This window comes from Pezoporus wallicus, unplaced genomic scaffold (genome assembly GCF_028554395.1).
Source record: "Pezoporus wallicus isolate ANWC-B61680 ecotype Strahan unplaced genomic scaffold, APGP_CSIRO_Pwel_v1 contig_3876, whole genome shotgun sequence".
Lineage (NCBI taxonomy): Eukaryota > Metazoa > Chordata > Aves > Psittaciformes > Psittacidae > Pezoporus > Pezoporus wallicus.
Genome location: NW_026636085.1, coordinates 932,431 through 960,148, shown reverse-complemented (window position 1 = coordinate 960,148; position 27,718 = coordinate 932,431). Strand labels below are relative to the sequence as shown.

Sequence of the window (27,718 nt, the reverse complement as noted above, 5' to 3'; positions counted from 1 at the left end):
ATCAAAATTATTTCCAGTAATGTGTGAGCTTGAAGGGCTTAGATATTGAGTTTGGGTACACAATAGTACTCTCCTTATCACAGGTAGACTACTGCAATGTGGCATCTATCTGGTCATCTATACCTCATAGTCAGTGGAGAGGAACTGCTACTTGGTTGACACAGTGTCATTTTTAAGAAGGTTTCAAGTGAATATACCTTATGATTGACCAATTTATGGAATTAAGACAACTAATTGAGGAGCAGATACCTACCTTATGAACTATCACAGATCGGTGGGATGAACACGTAGCATGGTTTTGATTAACAAGGAAAAGCAGCATTTAGGGACTCTTCATCAGGGACTGTAGCAATAGGACAAGGGGTGATGGGTTCAAACTTAAACAGGGGAAGTTCAGGTTAGATATAAGGAAGAAGTTCTTTACTGTGAGAGTGGTGAGGCACTGGTACATGTTGCCCAAAGGAGTAAATTCTCCATGCCGCGGTGTTCAAGGTCAGGCTGGACAGAACCTTGAGCAACCTGGTCTAGTGTGAGGTGTCTGTGCCTGTGTCAGGGGGTCGGAACTGAATGAGCTTTAAGATCCTTTCCAACCCAAACCGTGATGGGATTCTACGATGGCTTAAAATTTTCCAGTTGAAGTAATTGTCAAGAACAGGTATAAACTTCTTTTCGTGGAGGGTACAACCCTCTTCTCTTCCAGGCTATGAGCCACTTCCTGAATATGAAGTTTAAATGTTCACTTCTCTACTTTTTCTGTGTCTAAACATTAAGCTGTGCATCAAAGCAGCACAGAGACGTGGTGTGCTCAAGAACGCTCTGCATTATTCATTTGTCAAACCTACTTTATTGTACATATTTTTAATGCAGCTACTCCCACAGCATTGAGCTGACAGAAGAGCTTATCACAGTGTGGCCCCAATGAGATTCCTAGGAAGAAATCTGACCTTAAGAAGCCATATGAAAAATCCCTCTGAGGCCCCAAGAAATTCTGAGAAATAATTTCAGACTTAAACAGGAGGGGGGAAAAAAATGCACGAAAGAAAAAATTTGGTTAGAATTCAGTCTCTGAAGGATGAGCCCTTGGATTATCTCTGAGGACAGTAGAAGTAAAAAGGACCAAAGAGTCAGTAAGGGAACGATGAAACCCTTCCTGCTTGACCTGTGTTTTGAGAAAAAAATCAGTCTTTTTTTTTCCAGATAAGAGTATCAGTACAGAGTTACTAAACTGATATTAGAAAACTGCAGTAACTTCTCCATGTTTCTCTAGACCTTCAAGTCAAAATGCTTGCATTGGTTCACACACTTTTCTTAAAGGTGAGGTTTCTTTAGAAATGAGGTTGTCAAAATCTACCATTCGCTACTTACCCGATGTGAAGCCGGAGTGAGAAGAGTGCTGGCCTGGTTAAAGCCATACAACATCCAACTCCTGCACTATGACAGAAAAAAAAAGTGGTTTCTTGATAAGTCCTGAGTCAGCAGCCACTGAATAAAGACTGTATATGAAAACAATGTGAAATAGAAGGCCAAATCTAAGAAACAGCTTAGTCTCTCCAGTTGCTGGAGTGTATGACTAAAGAGAAGAACCAGTGGCCAAAACTGCAGTAATGACTATGCATATGTTACTGCATGAAGGGCAGGGAGGTTTTGTTTTAAGCCAAAAAGAAGAAATAACCCACAGCTCTCATCAAGTCAAAATTCATACGTGAACTGCCCCCAGAACATTGTTTTGTCTACTGGTCTATTAACCACAATGGAAGGAGAAAAACAAAACTCATAATACGGTCCACTACTTTGTTAGGACCATGTCTGAGCAGCCAGTTTCCTTATGAAGTGATACTAGTATTTTCCCAGTAAAGAGCTTCAGTTTGTTAGGCTTTTCAGAAATACTGGTACTACTTCTGATTTCTTGAGACTGTTATTTTGTTTGCAAATAAAGCAACATGATTTTGCTTACATGGAATTTAACATCTTTGAAACCAAGGCTGTAAAAGCTTTGCTGATACAATGAGGGAATCAGTTGCACAAGACATATCAGCCTACATGGTTTTATTTCAGTTTTGGACATGAAGCATTTGCAGCCTGTCTTTGAAATTGACACTACTGACATTATTCTTCCAGCAGCCTGTGAATTCTCCAGAAATACCCTTACTAATTTCAGCCGAGAAATTAATCTAAAGAATAGGAGTTAAATGTGGTGGAAGACTGTGAAGCAACTACAGATGATACAATCATTTGGTATTTATTTGATACTTTAAAGAAGATTTAGGGAATGTATATTGCCATATTTTCTTTGTGATCATCTTCAATAAATTTTTTCCAATGATAAGAAGTTTGTTGGTTTTGTTGGCTGAAAACAAATTACTCCTTTAGCCAAAAGCAAATTATTCAAAGATTGTTTCTGAAACAGACAAGGAAGTTTTAAAATAATATTAGGAAAATCACAAAAATCACCTTAGCCATCTAGATATTCAAGGCTTTGTCCTTACAGTTCAGCATAGTACCTAAGCATGTTATCAGATCAATTGGTGTGATAGGCAGTATTCATCAACCCTCACTTTTGGCTTTTGTGATATAGATTCATTATTGTTTTCTACAATATCTTCTACTAAGATACAATATCAAAATGTAATTTAACAAACCACACAGAACTTCACTTTGCTGCAGTCCTGTAAACTGCATTCCTCCAGGGTTTCAATATCACAACTGTCCATGTAAATTAAGTTTTATGGGTTTGCTACCAATTGAAAGCTCTGCAGATTATCATCTTGCTGTGTGACCTTCTCTTGAACCTGTTAAAATAATCAGGATTTTGATTCAAGATGAAAAACAAGATGAGTAGTTAGCTCCGCACATTTTAGAGCTTGCCTTTTCCTCCATTTCATGTCAGTCCTCTGATTTTCATAAGTGAGAAGTTGAGCAGTCAATCTTCCAATTATTATTATTTATATATATTTTTTTTTAGGGGGGTGAGGAGTGTGCTGAAATCAGTTTACAAAGAAAGTATGAAAAGCAAAACCTTCAAATGGATTCTCAAAGAAACTCAGACACCCACCCCTCAGATGTGGCAAGTGCAGATAAGAGTCCCCATGGACATCAACAGGAAGAAGTAGTTCAATCAAGAATAAAATATCCATAAATTCAATCAGCAAACTTTGTCTTCCCAAAATAACACTATAAAAATGTCTGTATAGAAAAATCCCATCAATCTGTCCACTATGTTTAGGACTACTTGGAAAAAAAAGATAGTATTAATTTTACTTAAATTTTACCTTAATTGGAGTAGAATAGGCAGTAGGAGTCATCACTGATTGGCCTTTGAGTGGACATGATGTGAAAGAAGTCAAGAATTCCTGACAATAAGATTTTAATAGACTTTCCAATAAAATACTACATTTTGAAATAAAAGCCTATACAGATAGCAATAGTAAACAAAAAATAAATACAAGTTAAAAATGAAATATAACATTTCAAGAATTCAGAAACTCTGCATATTTCCAAAACTAGCAGACATTTGAAATATTGGAATAATTAACTAAAAATACCCTAACAGAACACTGGAAGTCTGCTTATACTTCTTATATTAACCTTTACTATTTCCTGCGAAGGACAGTCATGTAAAGCAAGTACCTTGACAGAATTTTGGCATTCAGATACTCTGGAGATGGGAGACACACTTGGATGATATTCTGCTTTGATGAGCTTTCAATATCTGCATGAGAAAACAAGGTTGGAACTAGAATTTCTGCATCTTCATAAAGATACAGATTCAGACAGGCTACCAAGAAAGAACATCTGAAAGGTCTTCTACTATTCAGAAACCTAAGAACTGACATTCGTTACTCCCTCTTCGCTTACCACATAAAAAGCAAACAAACAGAATGAGTACTGAGATGCAAGCCTCAATACACTTTTCCTGATGTGTACATAATCAACAAGCCATTTGTTCTGCAATGAAAGCTGTTTGATATGTTGCCTCGAAAGCACTACAAGAAAGGCTGATAACATCCTTCATCATTTGAGAGGCAGCAAAGACCGCACATGCTCAGTGCAGTTATCACCTAGGAAACAAATGATTGCATCTTATTTTTGGCATAAGGCTGTAGGTGTACGAAAGATCTGAAACATGCTCCCACACAGTCCTGAACTCGTTCCTCATGATGCCAACAAGAGTAATGAGCTGAGCCGCTGGGAAGCACCTCCTAAGGGTAGCCAGAGAACCACCCACAAGCTCTAGACATGATGTCAGGGTTCCTCACTAAGTGAATTCCCTAGGAACACTCTGTTACGGGACAGTGTAATGCACAAGTCAGGACAGGCAAACATAAGAGGTTCTCTGGGGCTGAAGATCTCCTCATAAAATCTGTGAGGCACCCAGAAGCAGCATGCAGCAAGATATAAAAGCATTCAAATGGATTTTAATGAAACAATTAATTTAAGTGCTCTTCAGATCTTGATGTAAATTGCCCCTGCATCGCAGCATTACAGAGGGTTGCTTAATAAATTGATAGATTTTAAGGCCAGAAGGGACCATTATGATCATCTAACCTGACTGCTTGCATAGTACAGGTCAGAGACTCTCACCCAGATATCCTGTAAGTAAAACCCATAACTGTGGATTAAGCAAGTGCATCTCTTCCCGAAAGCCTTCCAAACTTGATTTAAAGTCCTGAAATAATAAAGAACCTGTTGCAGTCCTAGATAAATTGTTTAATGGGGCATTATCATAGCTCTTAATGCTTTGCATCTTATTTTTAATCTTCAGTTTCCAAATTCATACCCAACGTCATCTTTTTTCATGCAAACCGATTGTAAAATAATTATGACCTACTTGGAAAGATCTTGGTTGTGAAATCTTGTGCAGGTTTGCCGACCACAAAGTATGTACATAGAATTGTCTTTCCATCTTTCTTTACTTCTCCCTGAAGAGCCACCTGTATAATGTTCTGAAGACAGAAAACCACTTCCTTACTTATGCTCAGTAGATCAGCATCGTCCTTTCCATCTGTTACATGTAAATATTTGCCATGAAAATGTAACTTGGAAAATAAACCCTTGGTTTGAGTTCAGTGTCATCGCAGAAGATCTTCCTAAAAAAAGAAATGTCTGCAAAGCACTGTTAAGCATACATTTACATGGAAATGGATAGTTTACACTGCCTCTCCATATGAACATCTTTACTGCATAGTAACACAAAGTTGGCTAATTCCAAGAAAGAATAAGCTCCTGCAAGATTATTAATGCACTATATCTTCACTGTACCTTTTATTTCACAGTTGCCTCCCTCTGTAGGCAAGCCCAGAGTGCAAAAAGATGCCTTATTCTAATCTTAACACACATACGTGCAACCTCATAGACAGCAGGAAATATCACTTGTGATTTATTCTCAGAAAAGAAATGAGAATGACCTCTTCTAGAGAGCTGCACATTAAATGGAATCATATAAATGTGATGGGTAAATTTAAATATGACAGGGTAATATCGGTATGTACCATTTAACAACCTAGTCTGCCACCATTACGGTTTGCAGTGCTCATCTTATCTGCGCTGTGATGGTCCATCTGCTAGCTCTAAGATTTAGAGGTTTTTTTTTGTCTGTACAGTGCCTGGCACAACAGGGTCCATGGTTAGGGGCACATGCATGTTACTATAGCAGGAATAAGAAATGCTAACCTTAGTCTACATCAGTGGGACTCAGTGCACACATATGGTCTGTCCATATGGAGTTGATTTCAGGATGGGTTCCTTTATGTGCAGAACCTTATGGGTCCATAGATAAAAAGATGAACTTTTCAATAAGGGAAATAAGCAGAGAAGCAAAAAGTGGAGCTGATAGCCGGAGGCCATAATACTCTTTTTCCTTTCAATTTTCACAAATTAAAAACAAAGAAAAAAACAGCCACCCAGAAATTAAAATCAAGACTGCCTAGATCTGAATTGCTCATTAATTCTGGATACCACTTTATGCCACACAATGCTAACACTATAACCAAGATATATGCTAATAGAATTAATAGATAAATGTTAGTATTTGGTTGGGGAGGGCTATTTCTGGTTTTGAGCAAAATAATGGATAGCTCTATTCCAGCCTGATAATGTTTACAGCTTATAGACTACTGCATGATAGGCTGAGGTTAAATGATCACTAAAAATTCCGTGTCCTGAGACATCTGTGAAATGATTTCATCTTTACAAAGGAGAATACACACAAACCAGAGTTAATTGTAGCATTCATATTTCTGACATAATCAAATGCCTTTAAAGCTTGATGATAACAACAAAGCTGAAATTAGCAAAGGGAATGTAGCAAGATGGAGCCTAAACAAGGATCAAGTGATAAGAAAGTAGAACACTTCTGGTGAATAAGCCACCATGTTGGAAGGTTCTGTCTATTGAAAACAGCTTGACCTCCCTCCAAAACACCCAAATTTGCAAAAACTCTTCAGAGGGGCTATACAGCATGCTTGCTGGCAATCCTGTTACTTCAGTACTAGGTCTGTAATGAAAGACACTAAAAGTAAAGATCAAAGATGGCATTTTTACTTGGACAATAATAACTTCTTATGGTGTAAATGATACAGGACTGATAACTAGAGCTCCATAGGTAAATTTGAAGAGGCATAGATGTCTGTAATAGATCGCAGCTAAACTAACTCTCTGTGGCTTTTATTAGCATCACTGAATTTCTGTATGTGCCCAAGTGAAGAGCAGACTCCAGAAGTCCCACGCTAGGACTGTATTTATTCCTATAACTGCAGGCATTTGTTCATCTTTATCCAGTGAAGTCGCTGTTTACAGCAACCTGTGCTATCCGCCTTGCTTTTTTCTTTTTTTAATTGTAGTTATGTTAAGACTGTGTTAGACTGAAAACAAGTCACACATTCTTTATTCCCGACTCAGATTTTCTTTCTAGTCCCTTTTCTGAAAGTTACTTAGTGGGGTTATTCTGGAGCTTCTTTTGCATGCAGCTTTAGAAAAATATCACTTTTTGGGTACAACAACTCCAGAACTGGCCACTTTCTTCTTATCACAAGGCTGATCTTTATTCCATAGAGCCTACATCTTTATTCCATAGAGGCGCTTGCATGGGATACTAACAAGGGGGAGGGCGTAGAAGACACTACATATTTTGCATGTATGCGCGTTGTAATAAATTCAGGACTTCCTCAATTTCTTATTTAGTTTTATAGTTGTAATATTTAATCTCTTGTTGACTTTCTGCCTTTGTAAAGGAGACAGATTGCAAAATGACTCCTCTACAGTAGCCAGACTCCTAATATGTATTAAATGAAATGATCTATTACACAGGCCACAATACTTTAAGACTGAAAGTGTCACTTTGTAATTAAAGTGTCAGAACAGCTGGGAAGATTTATAAGGGTGATATAATGAAATTATTATTCTGAGGTTTGCCTGTTTCTTGTAAATTTTTTCTGCTACTAGCATGTGTGTTAGCCATGTGGTATTTATAGCTTGGGCTTTCAAAGCATAGTTTCAGGGATTATTGTATGAAAAATTAATGTATAAATCTTTGAAAATCAGATTAGCAGGATAAAATAATAAGAACATTGTCAAAATAAGAATAACAGCCTGCCTTTTCAATGTGTTAATTCTATTTTGCAGGGTTCTGAAGACATAGCACAGGTTTAAATGTGCTATGCCTTACACATAATGCCTGCCATGTGTAGATTCATCTCATCCAAGGGAGTCCTTCTGAAAAGCATAAGCTAGAAGCACTGAGGACATGGCCAAGCAGAGGAAATGTGAGTTCACAATGGTGCTTCAAAGTCACACAGGTAAATAAATTGAGCCTGGATCACTGTCTTAAAGGTTTTCAGGCTCTTCTGTGAACCAGCCTTTCATGCAGCAGAACCAGTTCAATCTAGATGTAAACATGACATTTAACCTATGTTGGTATCACAATATACTTCCAAATGCTTTTCTAACATTGAGCATATTTTTCACTATTTGTGAACATGATTTGTTTTTGTGACTAATAAAACTACTATGAGCTTATTTGGATCTTGTTTCAGATCAGGACTCTTGTTTAGGTATTGCTGCACACAGCTTGACACAGGAAATGGGTGTCTAAACTTCTTCCACTTCCACTTCTGAAAACGTAGGGCAGGACACACTTGTCTAAATATAGATACCTGCTGACATCCAGGATGCAATGGGACATTGGGGATCGCACCAGGCTGGAAGAACAACATGAGGGAGACTTGCACCTTTCTGGTTTCTGAGGTGGGACACTGTTGAGCCATCCTCAGAAGGCACTAGGTGTCTACTCTTTAGAGCCCGTATCCTGCTCCTAGTCAGCATGTCTGGTGGCATCCAGAATCTCACATGTAGATTCCTACAGCCTTATTCAGTTGCTCAGATAAATGGCATCTAGAAACTTTGGAGATGCCTAAGGCTATTTCACCAGTTTTCTAGCTGTCTTGTCTAGAACATGTTGGTCTTTCTCATGGTATATCTTCTAGGCTTCATCTGAAATGGCTCTATCTCACCTGTGACACTTCCACAGAGACACCTGCTTACAGGTATCTAAACTTACGCTTCTCAACTTCCCAAAGAGTGAATTAGTTTCATCTTTTGCTTTTCATGAGGCCACAAAAAGCCTTTAAATTCTAAAAACAGACATTGAAAGCAAATAAAGCTAGATTAACCTAAATTTAGCAACTTACAAAACATTTTGCATGTGAGTTTTTCTCACGTGTGTGCGTATTTTTTCTGAAGGCAGATTGTGTGTCTTTAGCTCTTTGAACAGACATTTAAAAGAAAACAAGCCATTTTTTAATTAATACAGGTTTGATCATTCCAAACCAGACTCAAATTCAGCTTGAATTCAACTAAAAGCAGAAGAGGAAATTAGGACAAATGAAGATTTACTCTGAGCAATTTCAATGAAATACAGACATCTTTTTTAAACATGGCATTTCAGGCTAAATTTCAAAAAACTAAAATAAAACAAAAAAATTTAAACCTTTTGATAAATCATGTAGCAAACCCAAATTCTAATGAAGGGTTTGCAATTTTTTTTTTTTTTTGAGAAAAAGGGTTTTTTTTTGATCTACAGTGACTTTTTTCCTCTTCAGAAAAGTGGAAGAAGAAAACTATACTGAATAAAACTATGACTGTTATTATCCGAATCCAAAACTCAATACATATTAAAGCAGGATCAAGAATGATGATCCTCAGTCTTCTTTATATTGCTCTGTTTTCAAATGAGACTGTTTCTCCTTGCCCCATTTTGTCATCAATCCCCCATTCTCTATCCCCATAAAATATGTGCAGTAATACTAAGCAAACTCTGAAAATTTAACAGTTCTATGTTTTAAAAATTGGCAGTTATCTCCCACATCCCCACGAAGTATATAGGAGCTGCAAAATCCTTCTCAAAATTCCTGATTACTCCTCAGTTCTTTAAAAAGATATATTTTTTTAGTGTTATGACTAGGCATCTTTTTTCACTTGCTGTTCAATGAAAATTACCTATTTTCATTTACACAATATTTATGACAACCAGCATGACATATTCTATGTCTTTCAAACTTTAATACTTTCTCTTAATACCCTATTTCACATTTTTTACGATATTAAAATTTGCAATTTTTTTGACGTATTTTTATTTCTGCCAAAAATAATTTTTATACATATTTTTCAAGAGATTGTAAAAAACTTTTGGTTAATAAAAAGCTCTATATACACCGTAGAGTTGATTTATAAAAGAAACAAACCCTCTGAAAGATTCTGTTCTCATGATTTATTAAAATACTTTAGTTTCCAAGTTTCTCGGGATTTTTTCTTCATCTTTCACAGTTATATTTTAAGTTAATTGGTTGTTTCTCAGTGGGGAGCTAGGCTGGGAAGTACAGATTATCCTGTAGATGTGTCTACTATATGTGATATATAATACACAGTAATATGTTTAGCAATATATTTATATATACAAATGTAAACTTGCTGCAGACTCTCTTTACCAGTAAACAGTAAGAAACGAATGCTTACAGCATGGAATTCAGATCATTTTGAGGTTGATGTCTAAAGAGGCCATATAGATTGCAACTAAAATTGTCCACTTCTCTCTCCTGATTATAAAAACCTGGAGTGACATACTCAGATGCATATTCCTGAAGTGTTTTTTTTTTACTTAGTAGCTTTTTAAAGTGAAAAGGTTTTCAACAAGAAAATACCCCTAAATTTGGAGCATTCAAAATCATTAGCCTTTAAGGAAAAAAAAAAATGAATTATGCCTTGTTATCAAAAAGGAAGAGAGAGAAGCTGAGGAATAAAAAATAACATGCTGGAAGAATTTTCCTATAGAATTCAGCCTGAAAACCTTCAGCTGTAATTCTCAACAAGGAAAAGACTTGAAATCAGCCCAGGCATGAATTTCAGCTTGGCGTGCTCTGAGATATGCTCTCTGTTTGTGGTTTCCATAGTAATTGCATTCTGAAGTCAACATATGTATAGCCTCCTTTAGTCAGAATGGGATATTTTATTCTAAATCATTGTACTTTACGTCTTCAGTAATATTTTTTTCTAGAAAAGGAGAAACACTCCATGTCATGTATTTGCTTATATACCTGGTAACATTGAATTTTTCTTTCCATTTGTAGAAAATGTACTGTTCACTGTTAGAAGGAAAGGTTACTTATCTCTTAATATTGTTTAATATTTCAGAAAGTTGCCTAGAAGTATTGTAAATATTACAAAGCAACTGATACAGCAGTATAGGTGATAACTCACATTTAAAAAATAGAGCATTTATCTAGCCTATTCCTTTGTAGAATGAATGTAAACTTATCAGTACAGCTGAAAAAATCCATAAGCAAGTTCATTGTTGTGATAGATGCCTTTGGCAACTCAATCAGCAACTCATTCAGGGTTGTTTTTATTCCTGTTGCTTTTAAGAAATAGGAAAATGTTTCAGTGAAGCTGAATAAAAAGCAGTGCAATACTGGTGGGCAGCATATGGCATCTCTGCTGAGTTCAAGACTTACACTGGTGAGGCAATGTTTGGTTAAATGCAAGGTTAAAATTGCCTTTCTTACATCTCACCCTGCTGCAGTTGTCTGCATCTGAGCTGGTCACCTTGGCTTTTCTTTGTTCTAATGGAGAGAAATGAGCACGTTCTGACAGTGATTAAACTGAACTATTTTGGTCATCTATTTTAGGGTGAAGTGGCTGCATTCATGAGCTGCTGGCATTTCCTCTGAAGGAAACCCACTGTTACTAGTTCAGGCTGGACAGCTGAAGTTAGGGCAGATGAGTTCCAGTTGGACTTCCATTCATTTGTATTTACTCATTTATCACACCTGCTATATAAAGCTCTGCATGCGATATCCACTCTTTCTTTACCGGCAGGAAGCAGCACAGCAAGTATCCCACAATTTTTCAACCATGAGTCAATATCGGTATGTTTAAACTGTACATAAAAGAATAAATAAAGATGCAATTTATCAACTGTCAAATATAAAAACCTTGAATAATTAAGATAAAACATCCAGCATCAACCACAACTTACCTAATTTTAGATTTCTACAATGTAGATGTTGTTCAGGTGAGTAACCTTAGCACCCATTATAATAAATGTAAAGGAATAAATACTTCATTTAGACTATTTTAAGTATTTTCTTTGCTTTAGTGTGAGATAATTTAGACCTGTGGTTAAAATCACGGAATCACAGAGCCACAGAAACACAAAATGGTTTGATGTTGGAAGGGACCTCTGTAGGTCATCCTGTTCAACTCACCTGCTCAAGCAGGGTCACCTAGAGCCAGTAGCTCAGGACCATGCTACCAAGAGATAACGTCCTTAAACTGTGCCAAAGGACATTTAGCTTGGACATTAGGAAATCATTGTCCTTGGAAGTATTCAAAACCTATGTAGAAGAGGCCCTAGTAGTGAAATGGTTTAGTGGTGGCCTTGCAGTGCTGGGATAAAGGTTGGACTTGATGATCTTACAGGTCTTTTCCAACCTAGTTGATTCTATGATTCTATATCCACATGTATTTTGAATGTCATCAAGGATGAAGAGTGCACAGCTTCCCTGGGTAACCTCTGCCAGTGCTCAGTCACCTTCACAATGAAAAAATGTTTCCTGATGTTCGGGCAGCATTTCCTGTGTTTTAGTTTGTTCCATTGCTCCTGGCCCTGAAACTGGGCACCACTGAAAAAGGCCTGGCTCTGTTTGTTTTTGTATTGTCCCTGCAGGTACTTACATACATTGATGAGATCCCCCTGAGCTTTCTCTAGGCCATACAATCTCAGCATTCTCAGCCTTTCTTTACAGGAAAGATAGAGAGTCCTTTCATCATCTTCTTTGGCCTTTGCTGAGCTGTCTCCTTTATGTCCATGTCCTTCTTGTATATGAGGAGCGGCTAACTGGACACGAGACTCCAGGTATGGCTTCACGAGTGATCAGTAGAAGGGAAGGATCCTCCAGCAACTTCTCTCCAGTAACTCTAAGCTTCAGTAACTGTAAGATTCTCTTCAAGACTTGTAAATCAGTCCAGATGAACAGCTTAGATTCAAGTAGTTGCATTTGATTAGAAGAATTTAACAGGTAGGGTGGGATCTTCATTGTCAACAATGAGGTTTATCTATACCCTTTTCCTTGGAAGATTTTTTTCTTCATCATATTTCAGTTCATCAGCAAGGAGAAGAACAACTGGTTCTCCTGCACATAAAACAAAGATAACATTGTCTGAATAAAGAGTGAGAGATATGTGCTGGAAAAGTTGCAAGTTCATGTTTGACATGAACTTAGCTTAACTCTCAAGCTGAACTAAATGAGGAGATGGCAAAACTGGCAACAGTACCGCAATTAGCTCTCTTCTGCTTTATGTTGGTGAATATGTAGTTTTGTTTTTGTTGTTATCTTTGCGTGGCATTGGCAGAGGCTGCTTTCTCTCTCACAACCTAATTTTTTTACCTGTGAATAAAGGCAAAATACCTAATTATGTGACCCAATACATTAATCATTTCCAGTTCTGTGGGTGACATAAAGTATTTAAAGCCCAAGATGTTCCACACAGAAACATGTTGATAACACTGAAATCAATTAGGTGCAAGGACATATTAATATTGTGGTGTGCATGCTAGCATTTTAGTGGCTATTAACTTTTTTCTTGTCCTATCCATGTAAATAAGTCCATTAATAATTTAGTTGATACAAACTCTGAAAAATACCCCATTAACATATAAGCAACTCCCCTGCAGAGCACCAGTCACCCAAACAGTAAGGCTGGAGTCTATTTCAAGCACTGAAATAGAAAATGAAATATTTGCCCCCATGAAATGAAAACATTCCCGAAAGTAGAGCAGAATTGACACTTCTAGTTCTGGAAGATCCTAAAATATCAGACCTAGAAAACTTGAGACATCACTCTATATAGAAAAGCTACAGGCAAATGTTTATAGAAATTTCTTAGCTTTGTATCTTCTCCATGGGGGAATCTGATACCATCAGCTCATGGCATTGAGGCAGTGTATGCTTTCAAGCATGAAGTCCAAAATAAGAATAAAATACTGAAAAAATAGACTGAAAAATTCTATCCTCAAGATAGAATTCATACAAAAGAGGCTGAAGTCCATCTGTCTCTTCATTACTATTTGCTCAGTTTTGGCGTAAGGAGCAATTAAGGTTAACTATATGCACATTGTCAGCAATTTTCATACTATAACACACTTTCAGTACTTTTAGTAGTGTCCTCACCCCTCCTTAGTAATGAAGCCATCTTTGGCCATGCTGGTAAGTACATGCTGTCAGGATTCCTGATATTGCCTCACAGTTTGCACACAATTAAAAGCATTTTACCTAACGTAACATTAAAAGCAGCTTTATGAGTTGTTTTTCTGTAAGTGGAAGACCCAGTTCAAGATAAACTTAGCTGTATTTAATGCCAAAACATTAAAATTTACTAACATATACAAAGCTTCGTCTAGCAAAACCTTATTTGTTTCTGACACTGAATTTATTTTAAAGTGTAACAGTTCATTGTTGTTGGTGTGTCTCTAAATACCCAAGTTTGCATCAGTGCACACTGCTAAAACTTCACTGCCACTGAAACAACATCCTATTACCATACACCACCACTTCGTACCAGCTTGTTTTCCCAAACCAATACAAAAAATAGAACCTGTGCATTTATAATGTAGACAAATGTTCCTTGTAGGGAGATAGGAGATAAGCACATTGTGCCTATTGTATCTGAACACAGGCAGGTGGGTGACAAAAAGATCCTGGCATAAACATTAGGATTTTACTATTTGTATGTGTTCTTTTAAGAATATAAGTAATGGTATAAAGTTCCCCTTGGGAATTCACTCTGAAGTCTTTGCTTCTTCTACCTCCCAGGTGATCTGCCAAATCACTGCTCTCAGAACTCAGTCAGTCCTTCACAGTTTCTGAAATTAGCCATTCCACTCAAGACTTCATGTTTTTACTGGGTTTGTTTCTCTGAAAAAAAACATATTTTGTCAAAAGTAATAATAAAATTGCTTAGGCCAAGTCTATCTTGTGTGACTGTGGATGATTTAAGGTTAATTTAAACATTCTAATCACAAGAATCTCTTCCACTTATATCAGCAATACTAAATGTATTTCTTCTTAAATAAACCTCTTTAATTTATCTTAGTTAATAACTTAGTACCCTGCACAACTGATACATCATTTGCTTTCCAAATAAAGTGTTTTTGATTTATTCTACACATATGTTATCTGGTTTGGGGAGAAGAAAGGACACCCAGAAACATACTTGACCATTCACTGCTTTCATTTAGGGTTCAGAGACTTCTGGAGCCAGAAAGGTTTTATTCATACTGAACAGGCCTTAATAATTTTCACTTTCTGAATCTGTCAAGTCATTTTTGAGCTTATGGATATTTTCAACTACAACATTTCAACTGCTAGAACATGTAGCTTAACTACGACTTTTAGGAAGAAAAAACTCTTTTTGTTTATTTCAAACATCCTGCATTTTAACGGCAAAAGGTAAAGAGAAAAATGACAAAAATAATTCATAATTCAACTTCTCTGTGTTATTCAAAACTGTCAGCTATTATCAGAATCATTTCACATTACTTTGGAAGGATTTTTTTCCCTTCATTTTCCCAGATGCTTAATGCCTTACCAAGACATTTTGTTCTTTATTCAGAGAGTTTGCAGCGTGAGAAACTGAGTTTCCTATCTGGTGTTTTCACTGAAGTGAAATTGAATGTCAAGGTCTTATTTATATATTTATTTAGCTATGGATTAATTAGTGAAGTTCTGCAGAGAAAGTAAAATTCTATACAGTTTAATTCTTCATTACAGTCATTATTTTGAAGGGGGGTGGAATCGGAGACTACGTCTAATATTTGAGTCTTTTGTGCAGTTGGGCCTTTGAGTACTGACAGACAGTTATGGAAGGTTAATAAGATTTTTTTTTTAATTCTAAACAATGTATGTCTTTTTCCCTTATCTTTCATATGCTGTAGAGAGGTTTAAATTAATAGAAACATGAGTGGAGCTGTTATAATTGCCTGCTTTATTATCTGCATTTTCTCCCCGCAATGATCTGGGACTGAAGAACTGCATGATCTTCTCTGCTCTGCAGAGTGAAGGAAGCAAAAGGAAGACATTTGTCATTCTCCCACAGGCGCATTGGACTTGCAGGTCATCTCTTTCTTGCCCATTGTAGCACAGGAGGCTCCTGCTTGAAAATCTTGCAATAATAAGCAGATATGCAGGTAACAGTCTGGGAGACTAGGGAGCATTCTCTTACCACAGCTTTAATTCTTCCACTGTGTCTCATAGAAAGTATATATTGTAGTCTCCATCAGACTAGTTTTATCAGATTTGTTCCTTCCATCAAAGTTACCAAGACAAGAGGGTTTCAGGCAAAGCAGAAGCTGTGGCCTTTAAGAACTCATTAGTCATGGGTTTAAGGCATTCTCCAAGGTATCTGAAAGTCTAGCCAGTCAAGCTGCTTTTCAAACCCAAAGGAGGCAAAGTTTACTGTAGGTTAGTATACTATTCAGAGGAAAAAATATGAATGCAACATATGAGACTAATTTCTTCTGTACATGTATTTTTCTGCTAAAGCTAGCCACATTTAATCACATTTTGATTTTTTTTTTCATTTTTAAAGTATATGCTGTAGATATTAAAAAAGTCAGCATCTTTTCCCACCCACAAAGCTTTTACTTACCTCAGCAACTCTCTGGGATGTGGTTTAGAATCATAGAATCATACAATAATTAAGGTTGGAAAGGACCTTAAGATTGCCCAGTTCCAACCCCCCTGCCGTGGACAGGGACACCTCACTAAACAATCTCACCCAAGGCTCTGTCCAATCTGGCCTTGAACACTGCCAGGGATGGAGCATTCACAACTTCCCTGGGCAACCCATTCCAGTGCCTCACCACCCTTACAGTGAAGAACTTCTTCCTTATATCTAACCTGAACTTCACCTGTTTAAGTTTTAACCCGTTACCTCTCATCCTGTCACTACAGTCCCTAATGAAGAGTCCCTCCACAGCATCCCTATAGGCCCCCTTCAGATACTGGAAGGCTGCTATGAGGTCTCCACGCAGCCTTCTCTTCTCCAGGCTGAACAGCCCCAACTTCCTCAGCCTGTCTTCATACAGGAGGTGCTCCAGTCCCCTGATCATCCTCGTGGCCCTTCTCTGGACTTGTTCCAACAGTTCCATGTCCTTTTTATGTTGAGGACACCAGAACTGCACACAATACTCCAGGTGAGGTCTCAGAAGAGCAGAGCAGAGGGGCAGGATCACCTCCTTCGACCTGCTGGTCACGCTCCTTTTGATGCAGCCCAGGATACGGTTGGCTTTCTGGGCTGCAAGCGCACACTGAAGCCGGCTCATGTTCATTTTCTCATCAACCAACACCCCCAGGTCCTTCTCTGCAGGGCTGCTCTGAATCTCTTCTCTGCCCAACCTGTAGCTGTGCCTGGGATTGCTCCGACCCAGGTGTAGGACCTTGCACTTGGCATGGTTAAACTTCATGAGGTTGGCATCAGCCCACCTCACAAGCGTGTCAAGGTCCCTCTGGATGGCATTCCTTCCCTCCAGCGTATCAACCGAACCACACAGCTTGGTGTCATCGGCAAATTTGCTGAGGGCGCACTCAATCCCACTGTCCATGTCAGTGACAAAGATGTTGAACAAGACCGGTCCCAACACCGATCCCTGAGGGACACCACTCGTTACTGGTCTCCAGCCGGACATTGAGCCATTGACCACAACTCTTTGCGTGTGGCCATCCAGCCAGTTCTTTATCAACCAAGTGGGCTTCAGAATAATTGTATCATCCTTATCACCATTTTTGACTATTCAAAGAAGTTTTGGTGGTACAGTGAAAGGATCGATTTATGACTAAAATAATGTTTGTTTACAATTAAGAGAAAAGTATGTATATGAACTGCTTGCCTGATGCACAGGTGCCACTTCCATCTATAAACAAAGGCAAGGTTTCATAGAAGCTCAGATTCCCTTGTCTCAGAAAGGATTATATGAGGTGACCTCAGCCTCAGAACGTCCCAGCTGGTTTAGATACACATACGTGTCCCAGATGATTCTCTCATTTGTTTCCCAGATTCAGGTTTTGACACTGCAAAGCCATGTTTGTCTTGCCCCCAGGAGCTGCTGAGACCTGCTCTGTGCTAATTGTCACTCTCATGGTTTTTAATGCACTATTCAATTATCTGTTTTTCAAAGTGTGCAAACACAAAACCAACACACAGGTAATAGGAGTTTTTATTAATCTTCTGTGTCTCTGCAGACCTGGGTAACTGGAGCAGGACAAGTTTGTGAGACTGGCTTAGAGGCATTCTTTAGACGCAGCTGTTTCTGAAGAGGAGCCAAGCATGGTGGCCAGCCCCAAAGGAAGGTTCCCCCCAGTCAACCTGCAGAGAGTTAAGTTTATCAGAGGATACTGGAAAGCAGGAGGAAGATTATAGATTTTAGCTGCAACAGTAAGACTCCACATAGAATCATAGAATCAACTAGGTTGGAAAAGACAACTTTAAGATCAAGTCCAACCATTACATCAGGACTGCCAAGACCACCACTAAATGATGTCACTGAGGGCCTCATCTACATGGTTTGTTAACACTTTCAGGGATAGTGATTCCACCACTGCCCTGGGCAACCTATTCCAATGCCTGACCACCCTTTTGGTGAAGAAATTGTTCCTAATGTCCAATCTAAACCTCCACTGGTGCAGCTTGAGGCCATTACCTCCTGTCCTTCCACTTGTTACTTGGGAGAAGAGACCAATCCCCACCTCACTTTATCCTCCTTTCAGGTAGTTGTAGGGAGAAATAAGGTCCCCCCTGAGCCTTCTTCTATCCCTGAGCTGCTCCTCATAAGACTTGTAACCTTAACCCTTCACCATCCTGCAGTTGATTGAGACACAGCTGTGGGGTACCTGATGCAAGGGCAAAGGATGCAGCTTAGCAAAATGGGTGAGCCAGTCCAAGATACCTCCAACAGAGCAAAAGCTGGCCTTGCCTTTCCCTTAGTTGCTTCCACCACTAGTTTTGCATGACATAGAGTGCTTGTCTGACCTCAGCAGGCCAGTTCCCCTTGGGAAATAAGAAGATCATTAACCCAGAAAAAAAAATAAATGAACAGTTTCCTCTTAGGATGCTGAAAAACTTTGTGCTTTCAGCCTCAGTGAACTGTTAGATGAGACAGGGTTTTCCTGAACTAGAATGCTATTATCCACCTGGTTAAACTTGGGCCCTAGCCTATCATCAAGGATAAACTCATGTATCAGCCACCCACTAGAAAAAATTGTATAATCTTTTTCTTCTGAAAGTTGATAGGAAAGCAGTCAGACCCACTTACCAAAATTTTCACTCTGCCCAGCATGCTCCAAAAAGAGAGAAGCCAGGCTGCCTTTCAGCAAAGAGCTGAAAGCAGAGGTAAAGAGTAAGTGGAGTGTAAAATAACTATTGAAAATATTGCTTCAGCATCCCACTTAGGTGCTGTCCTGTCATCAAGACTGATAGATATTAGATAAGTTTTGTGTCACCTGCAGCAAACCTCAAATCATGTAGATTATAAATCAATATGTCAGTAACTTTCACATAATCTTCAGTCTATAACAGGGGAAAACCATCTTTGTCTTTTGCGGCTGTTTCTATACTTCTATTGCTCTGATTGCACCAGCACCTCTTCTGCCTTGCTTTGGACTGCAGATCAGTAACTTCATTTCTTATTCCTAGATGTGTCTCTGACTTTAAGTCCATGTTTTCAGACCATTTTGAATACCTATTTTCTGGTGCACCGAGTCTGTCTCTTGGGCTATCAGATTAAAAATAATATGGTCGCCACATAATAAAAACGCTGATCCAGCAAAATTCACTGGTTCAAAGCTGTTAAAATGGATAGATTAAATTTGTGACAGAAGACTTTATGACAGATCAAATATCACGTGTCCACACCTTGATGTTTTTGCTAGAACAGGTATTTCTTCCCTTTGCATCCTCTACAAAACCCACTAATAAATAGCACTGGCCTTGTGTTCCCTGACTGAACAACGCAGAGACTGGGGATTCATACGTGGGACAGGTTACATTAGGATCAGGAAGAGGGATAATCTGCTAAAGATTCATAACTGTGATAACACAACTTTAACCTGAGAAACCAGCTAGACCTGTAAATTCTTTCTGCAAACGGTCAGGGCTAAGGCTGGCCAGGGTGACAGGAGTGTTTTTAATTGCTGCACAAGACAAGATTACCTGAACCTCACTCTGAATTTCAGACTGGGGGTCCAACATCCCACTCATAGCCGAATATGCTCACGGTTACATCTATTAGACCATCAGCTGTGTAGACTGCATATTAGGTATGCTGGTCCTGAGTTAAAAGTTAGTTACAGAGTACAGAGTAATTTCTGAGGCTGGGTTTGCCATCCTTTCATACATTCAAATGGGTGTTTAAGCCTTATCTTCAAATATTATACCAAAAAGTGTTTGTCTTAGGCTAAAAAGCTTTAAGAATTTCTAGTCTGCTTCTTAGAAAAGAGCTTTGATTAGTATGACTGAACTTACTGAAACTCTTACTTTCTAATCAGAAACTTGATATTTTTTTTCTACTTAAGGATAAATGTTGATTATAAATAAAAAATGAATATTTTCCTCTCCTTTCCGTGGTATTTATTTAACTGCTTAGCTGCTTCATGGCTCTTAAGCAGGGCTCTTCTCAAACTTCCCCTTCCCATTTATCAGTAACAAGGAGATGGATTTTTCGTTCTGGTTTTGAAAACAACGTAGTATCTATCACATGTCATCATCCTGTTTTCTTTCTCCAGGGATCCAGGAGCCAGGTTTGGCTCACTGTCAAACCACAGAGGAGTCCAATAGCTCCATCTGGCACACAGGTCATGGGGCAAGGGAAAGAAATTGGTGTTTTGTCCTTCTGCTACCTGCAATGTGAGCTCAGGAAAACATCTGAAACCAGGTGCCTTATGCAGTGCATAAGGATGGTGATGCTGAAAAGTAAGGAACATGTAAGGATCAGGGAGTGCAGTCCGAGCCTACTGGTTTGTCAGACTGAATTGCCTGGCTGGTTAATAGACTATATTTCCTTCCATTTGTCAGTGTTTTCTCATTGCCAAATGGTCTGTGTACTTACCCACTCCAAATAAACATACTTTTTTCTCTTTTTTTCTCTTTGGAAAGAATTTTTCTTTCCACTGGAACTGATCAGCACTGACTTTTTTCATCCAGCTTTTGTTTCTTCACTGTGTTATACTTGTCTTTTAAAACAATTGCAATTTAAAATTATTCTCTATTTTCCCATCCCAGATTTAATTTTTTTCTCCCCACTCAACATAGACAACTGGACCTTAAAATACACACAGGATTCCTAAAAGTGCACAAGTCATATTGAGATATATTCGCTTCATGGTACCCCATGCTTGACCTCGTGCTCACCAACAGGGAAGGGCTTGTTGGAAATGTGACTCTCCAGGGCAGCCTTGGATGCAGCGATCATGAGATGCTCAAATTTGAGATCCTCAGGACAGTGAGAAGAGCGTGCAGCAAGCTCACTGCCCTGGACTTCAAAAGAGCAGACTTTGACCTCTTCAGGAACCTGCTTAGGAAGGTTCCATGGGATACAGCCCTAGAGGGCAGAGGGGCCCAAGACTGTTGGTCGATATTCAAGGATCACCTGCTGCAAGCTCAGGAGTGTCGCATCCCAACCAGAAGGAAGTGCAGCAGGAGGGCCAGGAGACCTCCTCGGATGGATAAGGAGCTCCTGAGGAAAATTCAATTGAAAAAAAGAGGCTTATAATAAGTGGAAGCAAGGACAGGTGGCCTGGGAAGAGTACAGGGATGTTGTCCAAGAAGCTAGGGACCAGGTTAGGAAAGCTAAGGCCCAGTTAGAATTAAACTTAGCTAGAGGTATTAAAGATAACAGGAAGGGATTCTACAGGTACATAGCAAATAAAAAACAGACTAGGGAGAATGTAGGCCCCCTCAGGAAGCTCTCGGGAGAACTGGCTACACAGGATTTGGAGAAGGCTGAGGTTCTGAATGACTTCTTTGCCTCGGTCTTCACTGGCAAAGGCTCTGACCAAACCACCCAAGTCTTGGAAGGTAGATGCAGGGACTGTGAGAATGAAGACCTTGCGCCCACTGTAGGAGAGGAACTGGTCCGAGACCATCTTAAAAATCTGAACGTGCACAAGTCCATGGGTCCTGATGAGATCCATCCACGGGTCCTGGAGGAGCTGGTGAATGAAGTTGCAAAGCCACTGGCCATCATATTTGAGAAATCATGGCAGTCAGGTGAAGTTCCCGATGACTGGAAAAAGGGAAATATAACCCCCATTTTCAAGAAGGGGAAAATGGATGACCGGGGGAATTACAGACCAGTCAGTCTCACCTCTGTGCCTGGCAAAATCTTAGAGCAGATTCTCCTGGAAGGCATGCTAAGGCACATGAAAATCAACAAGGTGCTTGGTGACAGCCAGTATGGCTTCACTAAGGGGAAATCCTGCCTGACCAATTTGGTAGCCTTCTATGATGGGGCTACAGAACTGATGGACAGGGGTAGAGCAGTTGATGTCATCTACCTGGACTCATGCAAAGCATTCGATGCCGTCCCACACGACATCCTTGTCTCTAAATTGAAGAGACATCAATTTGATGGATGGACCACTCGGTGGATAAAGAGCTGGCTGGATGGCCGCACACAAAGAGTTGTGGTCAATGGCTCAATGTCCGGCTGGAGACCAGTAACGAGTGGTGTCCCTCAGGGATCGGTGTTGGGACCGGTCTTCTTCAACATCTTTGTCGCTGACATGGACAGTGGGATTGAGTGCGCCCTCAGCAAGTTTGCCGATGACACCGAGCTGTGTGGTTCGGTTGATACCCTGGAGGGAAGGAATGCCATACAGAGGGACCTTGACACGCTTGTGAGGTGGGCTGATGCCAACCTCATGAAGTTTAACCATGCCAAGTGCAAGGTCCTACAGCTGGGTCGGAGCAATCCCAGGCACAGCTACAGGTTGGGCAGAGAAGAGATTCAGAGCAGCCCTGCGGAGAAGGACTTGGGGGTGTTGGTTGATGAGAAAATGAACATGAGCCGGCTTCAGTGTGCGCTCGCAGCCCAGAAAGCAACCATATCCTGGGCTGCATCAAAAGGAGCGTGACCAGCAGGTCAAAGGAGGTGATCCTGCCCCTCTGCTCTGCTCTTGTGAGACCTCACCTGGAGTATTGTGTGCAGTTCTGGTGTCCTCAACATAAAAAGGTCATGGAACTGTTGGTACACGTCCAGAGAAGGGCCACGAGGATGATCAGGGGACTGGAGCACCTCCTGTATGAAGACAGGCTGAGGAAGTTGGGGCTGTTCAGCCTGGAGAAGAGAAGGCTGCGTGGAGACCTCATAGCAGCCTTCCAGTACCTGAAGGGGGACTTTAGGGATACTGGTGAGGGACTCTTCTTTAGAAACTGTAGTGACAGGACAAGGGGTAATGGGTTCAAACTTAAACAGGTGAAGTTCAGGTTAGATATAAGGAGGAAATTCTTTCCTGTTAGGGTGGTGAGGCACTGGAATGGGTTGCCCAGGGAGGTTGTGAATGCTCCAACCTTGGCAGTGTTCAAGGCCAGGTTGGACGAGGCCTTGGGTGATATGATTTAGCCCCCCCACAGCAGGGTTGTTGGAACTAGATGATCTTAAGGTCCTTTCCAACCCTAACGATTCTATGATTCTATGATTCTATCATTTCACTATCAGAGTTTTTTAAAACCTATTACTATTACTTGAGTTATTTTTATGAGGTAGTATGAACCCCCATTCAATGTCATTGTTTTTCATTTGAATTGTTTCTTTTCTTTGTCCATAACAACATGAGATCACCACAGGCTGTGGCTATATGAATTTTGGTTTAGTATTGCAACATAGTGCTGAAAATCTGATCCTAACACTGCAAACAAGCCAGCACATGAACTTTAAGAAGACATCTCACTACTCTGTGTTTGGAGTTTTTAACTTTCAGTAACTATTGACATCTCTATAAAGCACTTAAGGACCTTGTAATGAAAACACAAATTAGATTTTAAATACTGTCATTACTCCACTAGTCTACTAGCCTGAAACCAATACTTTGATGCACTTGTAAACTTTAAGGTGGAGGTAAGATTTAGGGATATCAGGCAGAGCCCAATCTTAGTTTGTTGTTGAAGGTTGCCTTTACAAGACCCAACTGTGAAGTGATTCCTGTTCATTTATGCTTGGTAATCAAATAAAGTTGGATCTGGCCACCAACCCCCTGTCTTTCAAGTTCTTGGATAAAGTGGTGTGCCTTAGCCATGTTGATCTTAAGGTCCATGTAGTATTTCTGTACCTTAAATAAGTAAGTCTTGACCCATACTCATAAGCGTGTGAACCTAGATGTGAGAAATGGGTGTCCCAGAGCACATAGCAAGATGATGCCTACCAACTGGCAGAACGCAAGGGAAAGAGCTCTCAGTCAAAAAGACTAAATTCAACTTACACGCAAACTTCATGTGGATACAATGGCTTTTGTATACAGGCAATGAAATAAAGAGTACTTGATTGAAGTACAAAAGAGCTGGGAAGCCCCATGAGGTCTTTTTAATGAAGATATTTTTGTGCAGATGCAGTACGTAGGGTATGACTGTCTCATGCTTTGGTGATTCTACAGTCAGTCACGCATGGGAATAGGAACAAACTTTTTCTTACTTTTCTAATGCTTATGGCTGTTGATATATGGAAAGTTCGATTACCTAACTATTATCTGAATCACTGTCTTATTCAAAACAGGACTTTGTTCAATAGTAGGTCAAGAAGGGTGTGTGTTGCTCCTCAGTCACATTCCTCATTCAAAGCTTCTCATTCATACTGTTTAACAGAGGATTCCATTGTTAACTGCTTGCTTCTGAAACTTGCCATATGACAACTGTCAAAGCTCAGATTCTTATTTTATAACATTGATCATAAAGTTTCATTTGAATATAAAAATAACGTATTGAATGTGTTTGTGGGTATGACTATCTGCCTAAATATATATTTGAGGTCTTTTCTGGTTTGCTCTGAGGCTCTGCCTCAAGCCTTTCCCAATCCCTATAGCTTTTCGTTAAAAATTAAAGAATATATATCATTTTCCTCACATGCAGTAGTTTTGCACTAGACTCCATGAGCAGAACAGTAAACAAAATAAATTGCAAAGGTTTCCAAAACAACCAGGCACAGAGAAAATAAAATAAATCAAACAAGCAGCATTTCCGTGATGAAATCTGCTTTACAAGCCTAACCTGGAGACCAGGGGAATCAGTCAAACAACAGTAAACATCAACCTGTGGTTAGAAATATTCTTTGAAAAAGCAACTCCTTTTCCTTTGCCCTTCTTGCTTCCAGCTTCCCCATCACAGGCTCCCTGGCAGTGGGATTTGGGGATAATCGCCTGGAATACCTGAGGCGTAGAAGCCAACAGGATTAAAGCACCTCGTGCTCCTCAGCACAGTCATGTGATGAACTGCTGATCCCAGCAGAAGGCATTGTTTCCCAGGGAAGTTCTCACTTCATTTGCCTATAAGTTGTTCTTGCCCTGCTGAGATTTTACCTAAGCATAAGGAAATGTTGTTTTTAGTAAATGATGTTTTTAGTAAAAAAAGAATAAAACCAGCAGAACCACTCTCACTATTAACAGTGCTACTGAAGAAAATCATGGATAGTTCACATTCAATCTGTTCAGCAGTAAAACAACTACTGTCTTTTTGCTTCAAGGGGCAGCTTCAAAGAATATGTAACTTCTAACACTACCTGTGCAGCTCAATTAGCTCTCATCAAGCTAATGTATAAGAAGAAAATGCTGGGTGGTCTGGAGGCTGCCCAGTAACATATTCAGTACAAAACACAGATAGGATGCTTGCAGACTGCTCAGTGGGACTAAAACAGGAGTCAAGGTTTGCCTTCCAGGTACAGAGACAGTTGCCTAAAGTGCTTTCTGCAAACACATTGGAAGATTGTCTGTATTTCCCACAGAACTGCAGAGAAGTTCTGGGGGCAGATTTTGGTGGGTCATTACCTGCCAAATTGCTATGACTTCTAGGGAAACAAAAAGTTGGATTTTTCCTCCTGAAAAGTTCATTACTTTCCTTGTGAAGTTACTTTGCCATATGCCAGCTTCCACTGAAATACAAAAATGCCAAGCCAACCCATTTATTCTGCTTCTGCCCTATGTTCACACTTAATCTGACCACATTTTATGATCACTTCCTCTTAAAAAAACAGAAAGTTTACCCCCAAATTGTTTATTTTCTCAGTTTCAAGTTCACTGTGCTTATTTAACTGATCGGATCTTTCAGGGTCTTTTCTTAAACCACCACTTACTCTACAGCATATGATCAAACAAGGAATGTGAAGAGCTGACAACTATTTCTGTGTCCAAAGTTTAATTTTACTTCCTCTCCAATTGTCAGAGGAAAGCAATCATGTGCTAGGCAGGAGATGAAAGTTTATAATAAGTGCCTATATTTCAGAACTCATAAGGGGTGGGGAAAAAAAGTCACTTGGCTTTCACCCAGAACATGTGATAATCAGATTAACCCCAAAGTGTATTTTGTGTGTACATTCATCGAGGGTAGGTATGGGGAAGGACATTGGAGGGTGCACTGTCGAAGTAATCAGCAGTGAAGCATTCCTGGTAGAGGGGAGGAATTTCTTTCACACCCAGGACTTTGGAGGGGTCAGAGAGAGCACTCCATGCACTGAAGCATAACACCGATGCTCTCCCACTGCTCTGTGAGGATGCTGCTGTTTGCCATGGGATTTCTGCTAGTCATCCTTCAGCCATGCAGTGGGCAGTTCCCCAGAGCCTGTGCAAACACAGAGAGCTTGCTGAGGAAGGAGTGCTGTCCCCCCTGGGATGGAGATGGGTCCCCTTGTGGGGAGCTTTCCAGCAGAGGGTTCTGCCAGAACATCCTTCTCTCGCAGGCTCCACTGGGACCGCAGTTCCCTTTCTCAGGAGTGGATGACAGAGAGGACTGGCCCTCTGTATTTTACAACAGGACATGTAAATGCGAAGGCAACTTCATGGGATTCAACTGTGGGGAGTGCAAGTTTGGTTTCTCAGGACTCAACTGCACTGAAAGGCGACTGAGAACAAGAAGAAACATCTTCCAGCTCACCACCAGTGAGAAGGACAGGTTTCTTGCCTACCTTAACTTGGCAAAGAACACCCCTAGCCAGGACTATGTTATTGCCACTGGTACATATATTCAAATGAACAATGGCTCCAACCCCATGTTCAGAAACATCAACGTGTATGATCTCTTTGTGTGGATGCATTATTATGCATCTCGAGACACACTCTTAGGTGGGTCTAATGTGTGGCGAGACATTGATTTTGCCCATGAAGCCCCTGGCTTTCTGCCTTGGCATCGTGTCTTCCTGCTGTTGTGGGAACGTGAGATACAGAAGATAACAGGTGATGAGAACTTCACCATCCCCTACTGGGACTGGAGAGATGCAGAGGACTGTGTGGTATGCACTGATGAATACATGGGTGGCAGACATCCCACCAACCCTAATTTACTCAGCCCAGCATCATTTTTCTCCTCGTGGCAGGTAAGGACAGGCAAAGGGGAAGGGGAAGGGGAAGGGAATTATCCTACCTGATGTGAGGCCCGTAAGCAATGTGTACAAGCTGGGAGCTTACAGAATCACAGAATCAATTGTTAGTGTTGGAAGAGACTTTAGAGATCATCTAGTCCAATGACCCTACAGCCTAGAACATGTCCAGGTGGGTTTTGAATGTCTCCAGAGGGAGAGACTCCACAACCCTCTTGAGCTTAGCCATGCTGCCTTTCCTTAGACATTCCTGGAGAGAAAATAAGCACTACCACAGAGAGAATATTGGTTTGTATGTGAACTTAATCTTCATTTAGAGCTGTTAATTTGTTTCTTTGTCTATTCTCTCCAGGACTGTAGGATTTAGGCTGCTTAATAAGGAACCTGAAGTTAAAGTGGAAGGAGGAAAGTAAAGCCTTTGAGTCCAAACGTGGACTTCAGCAGGCTAAACAGGCTTGGGGCTGCTGTGGCAGTCAGGTGAGAAAAAGCAGGATTTATGTACATAAATTGCTAGGATACAGCCATTGTAAGCTGATCGGTGACTGAATGATGGAGATAAAAGCAAGAAAGTTTTCAGGCACTCTGCTCTTTTCACAGTGT

General features: G+C 39.9%; 1 protein-coding gene across 1 annotated transcript in view; it reads left to right on the top strand.

The window, feature by feature from the left end:
- Window positions 1-26,196: 26,196 nt before the first annotated feature.
- TYR (tyrosinase) overlaps window positions 26,197-27,718 on the top strand; it is a 50,251-nt gene continuing 48,729 nt past the window's right edge. The window contains exon 1 of the mRNA XM_057399028.1: window positions 26,197-27,115. Within this exon, the coding sequence (XP_057255011.1) occupies window positions 26,273-27,115 (843 nt within the window). The 5' untranslated portion in view covers window positions 26,197-26,272. The remainder of the gene's footprint in view (window positions 27,116-27,718) is intronic.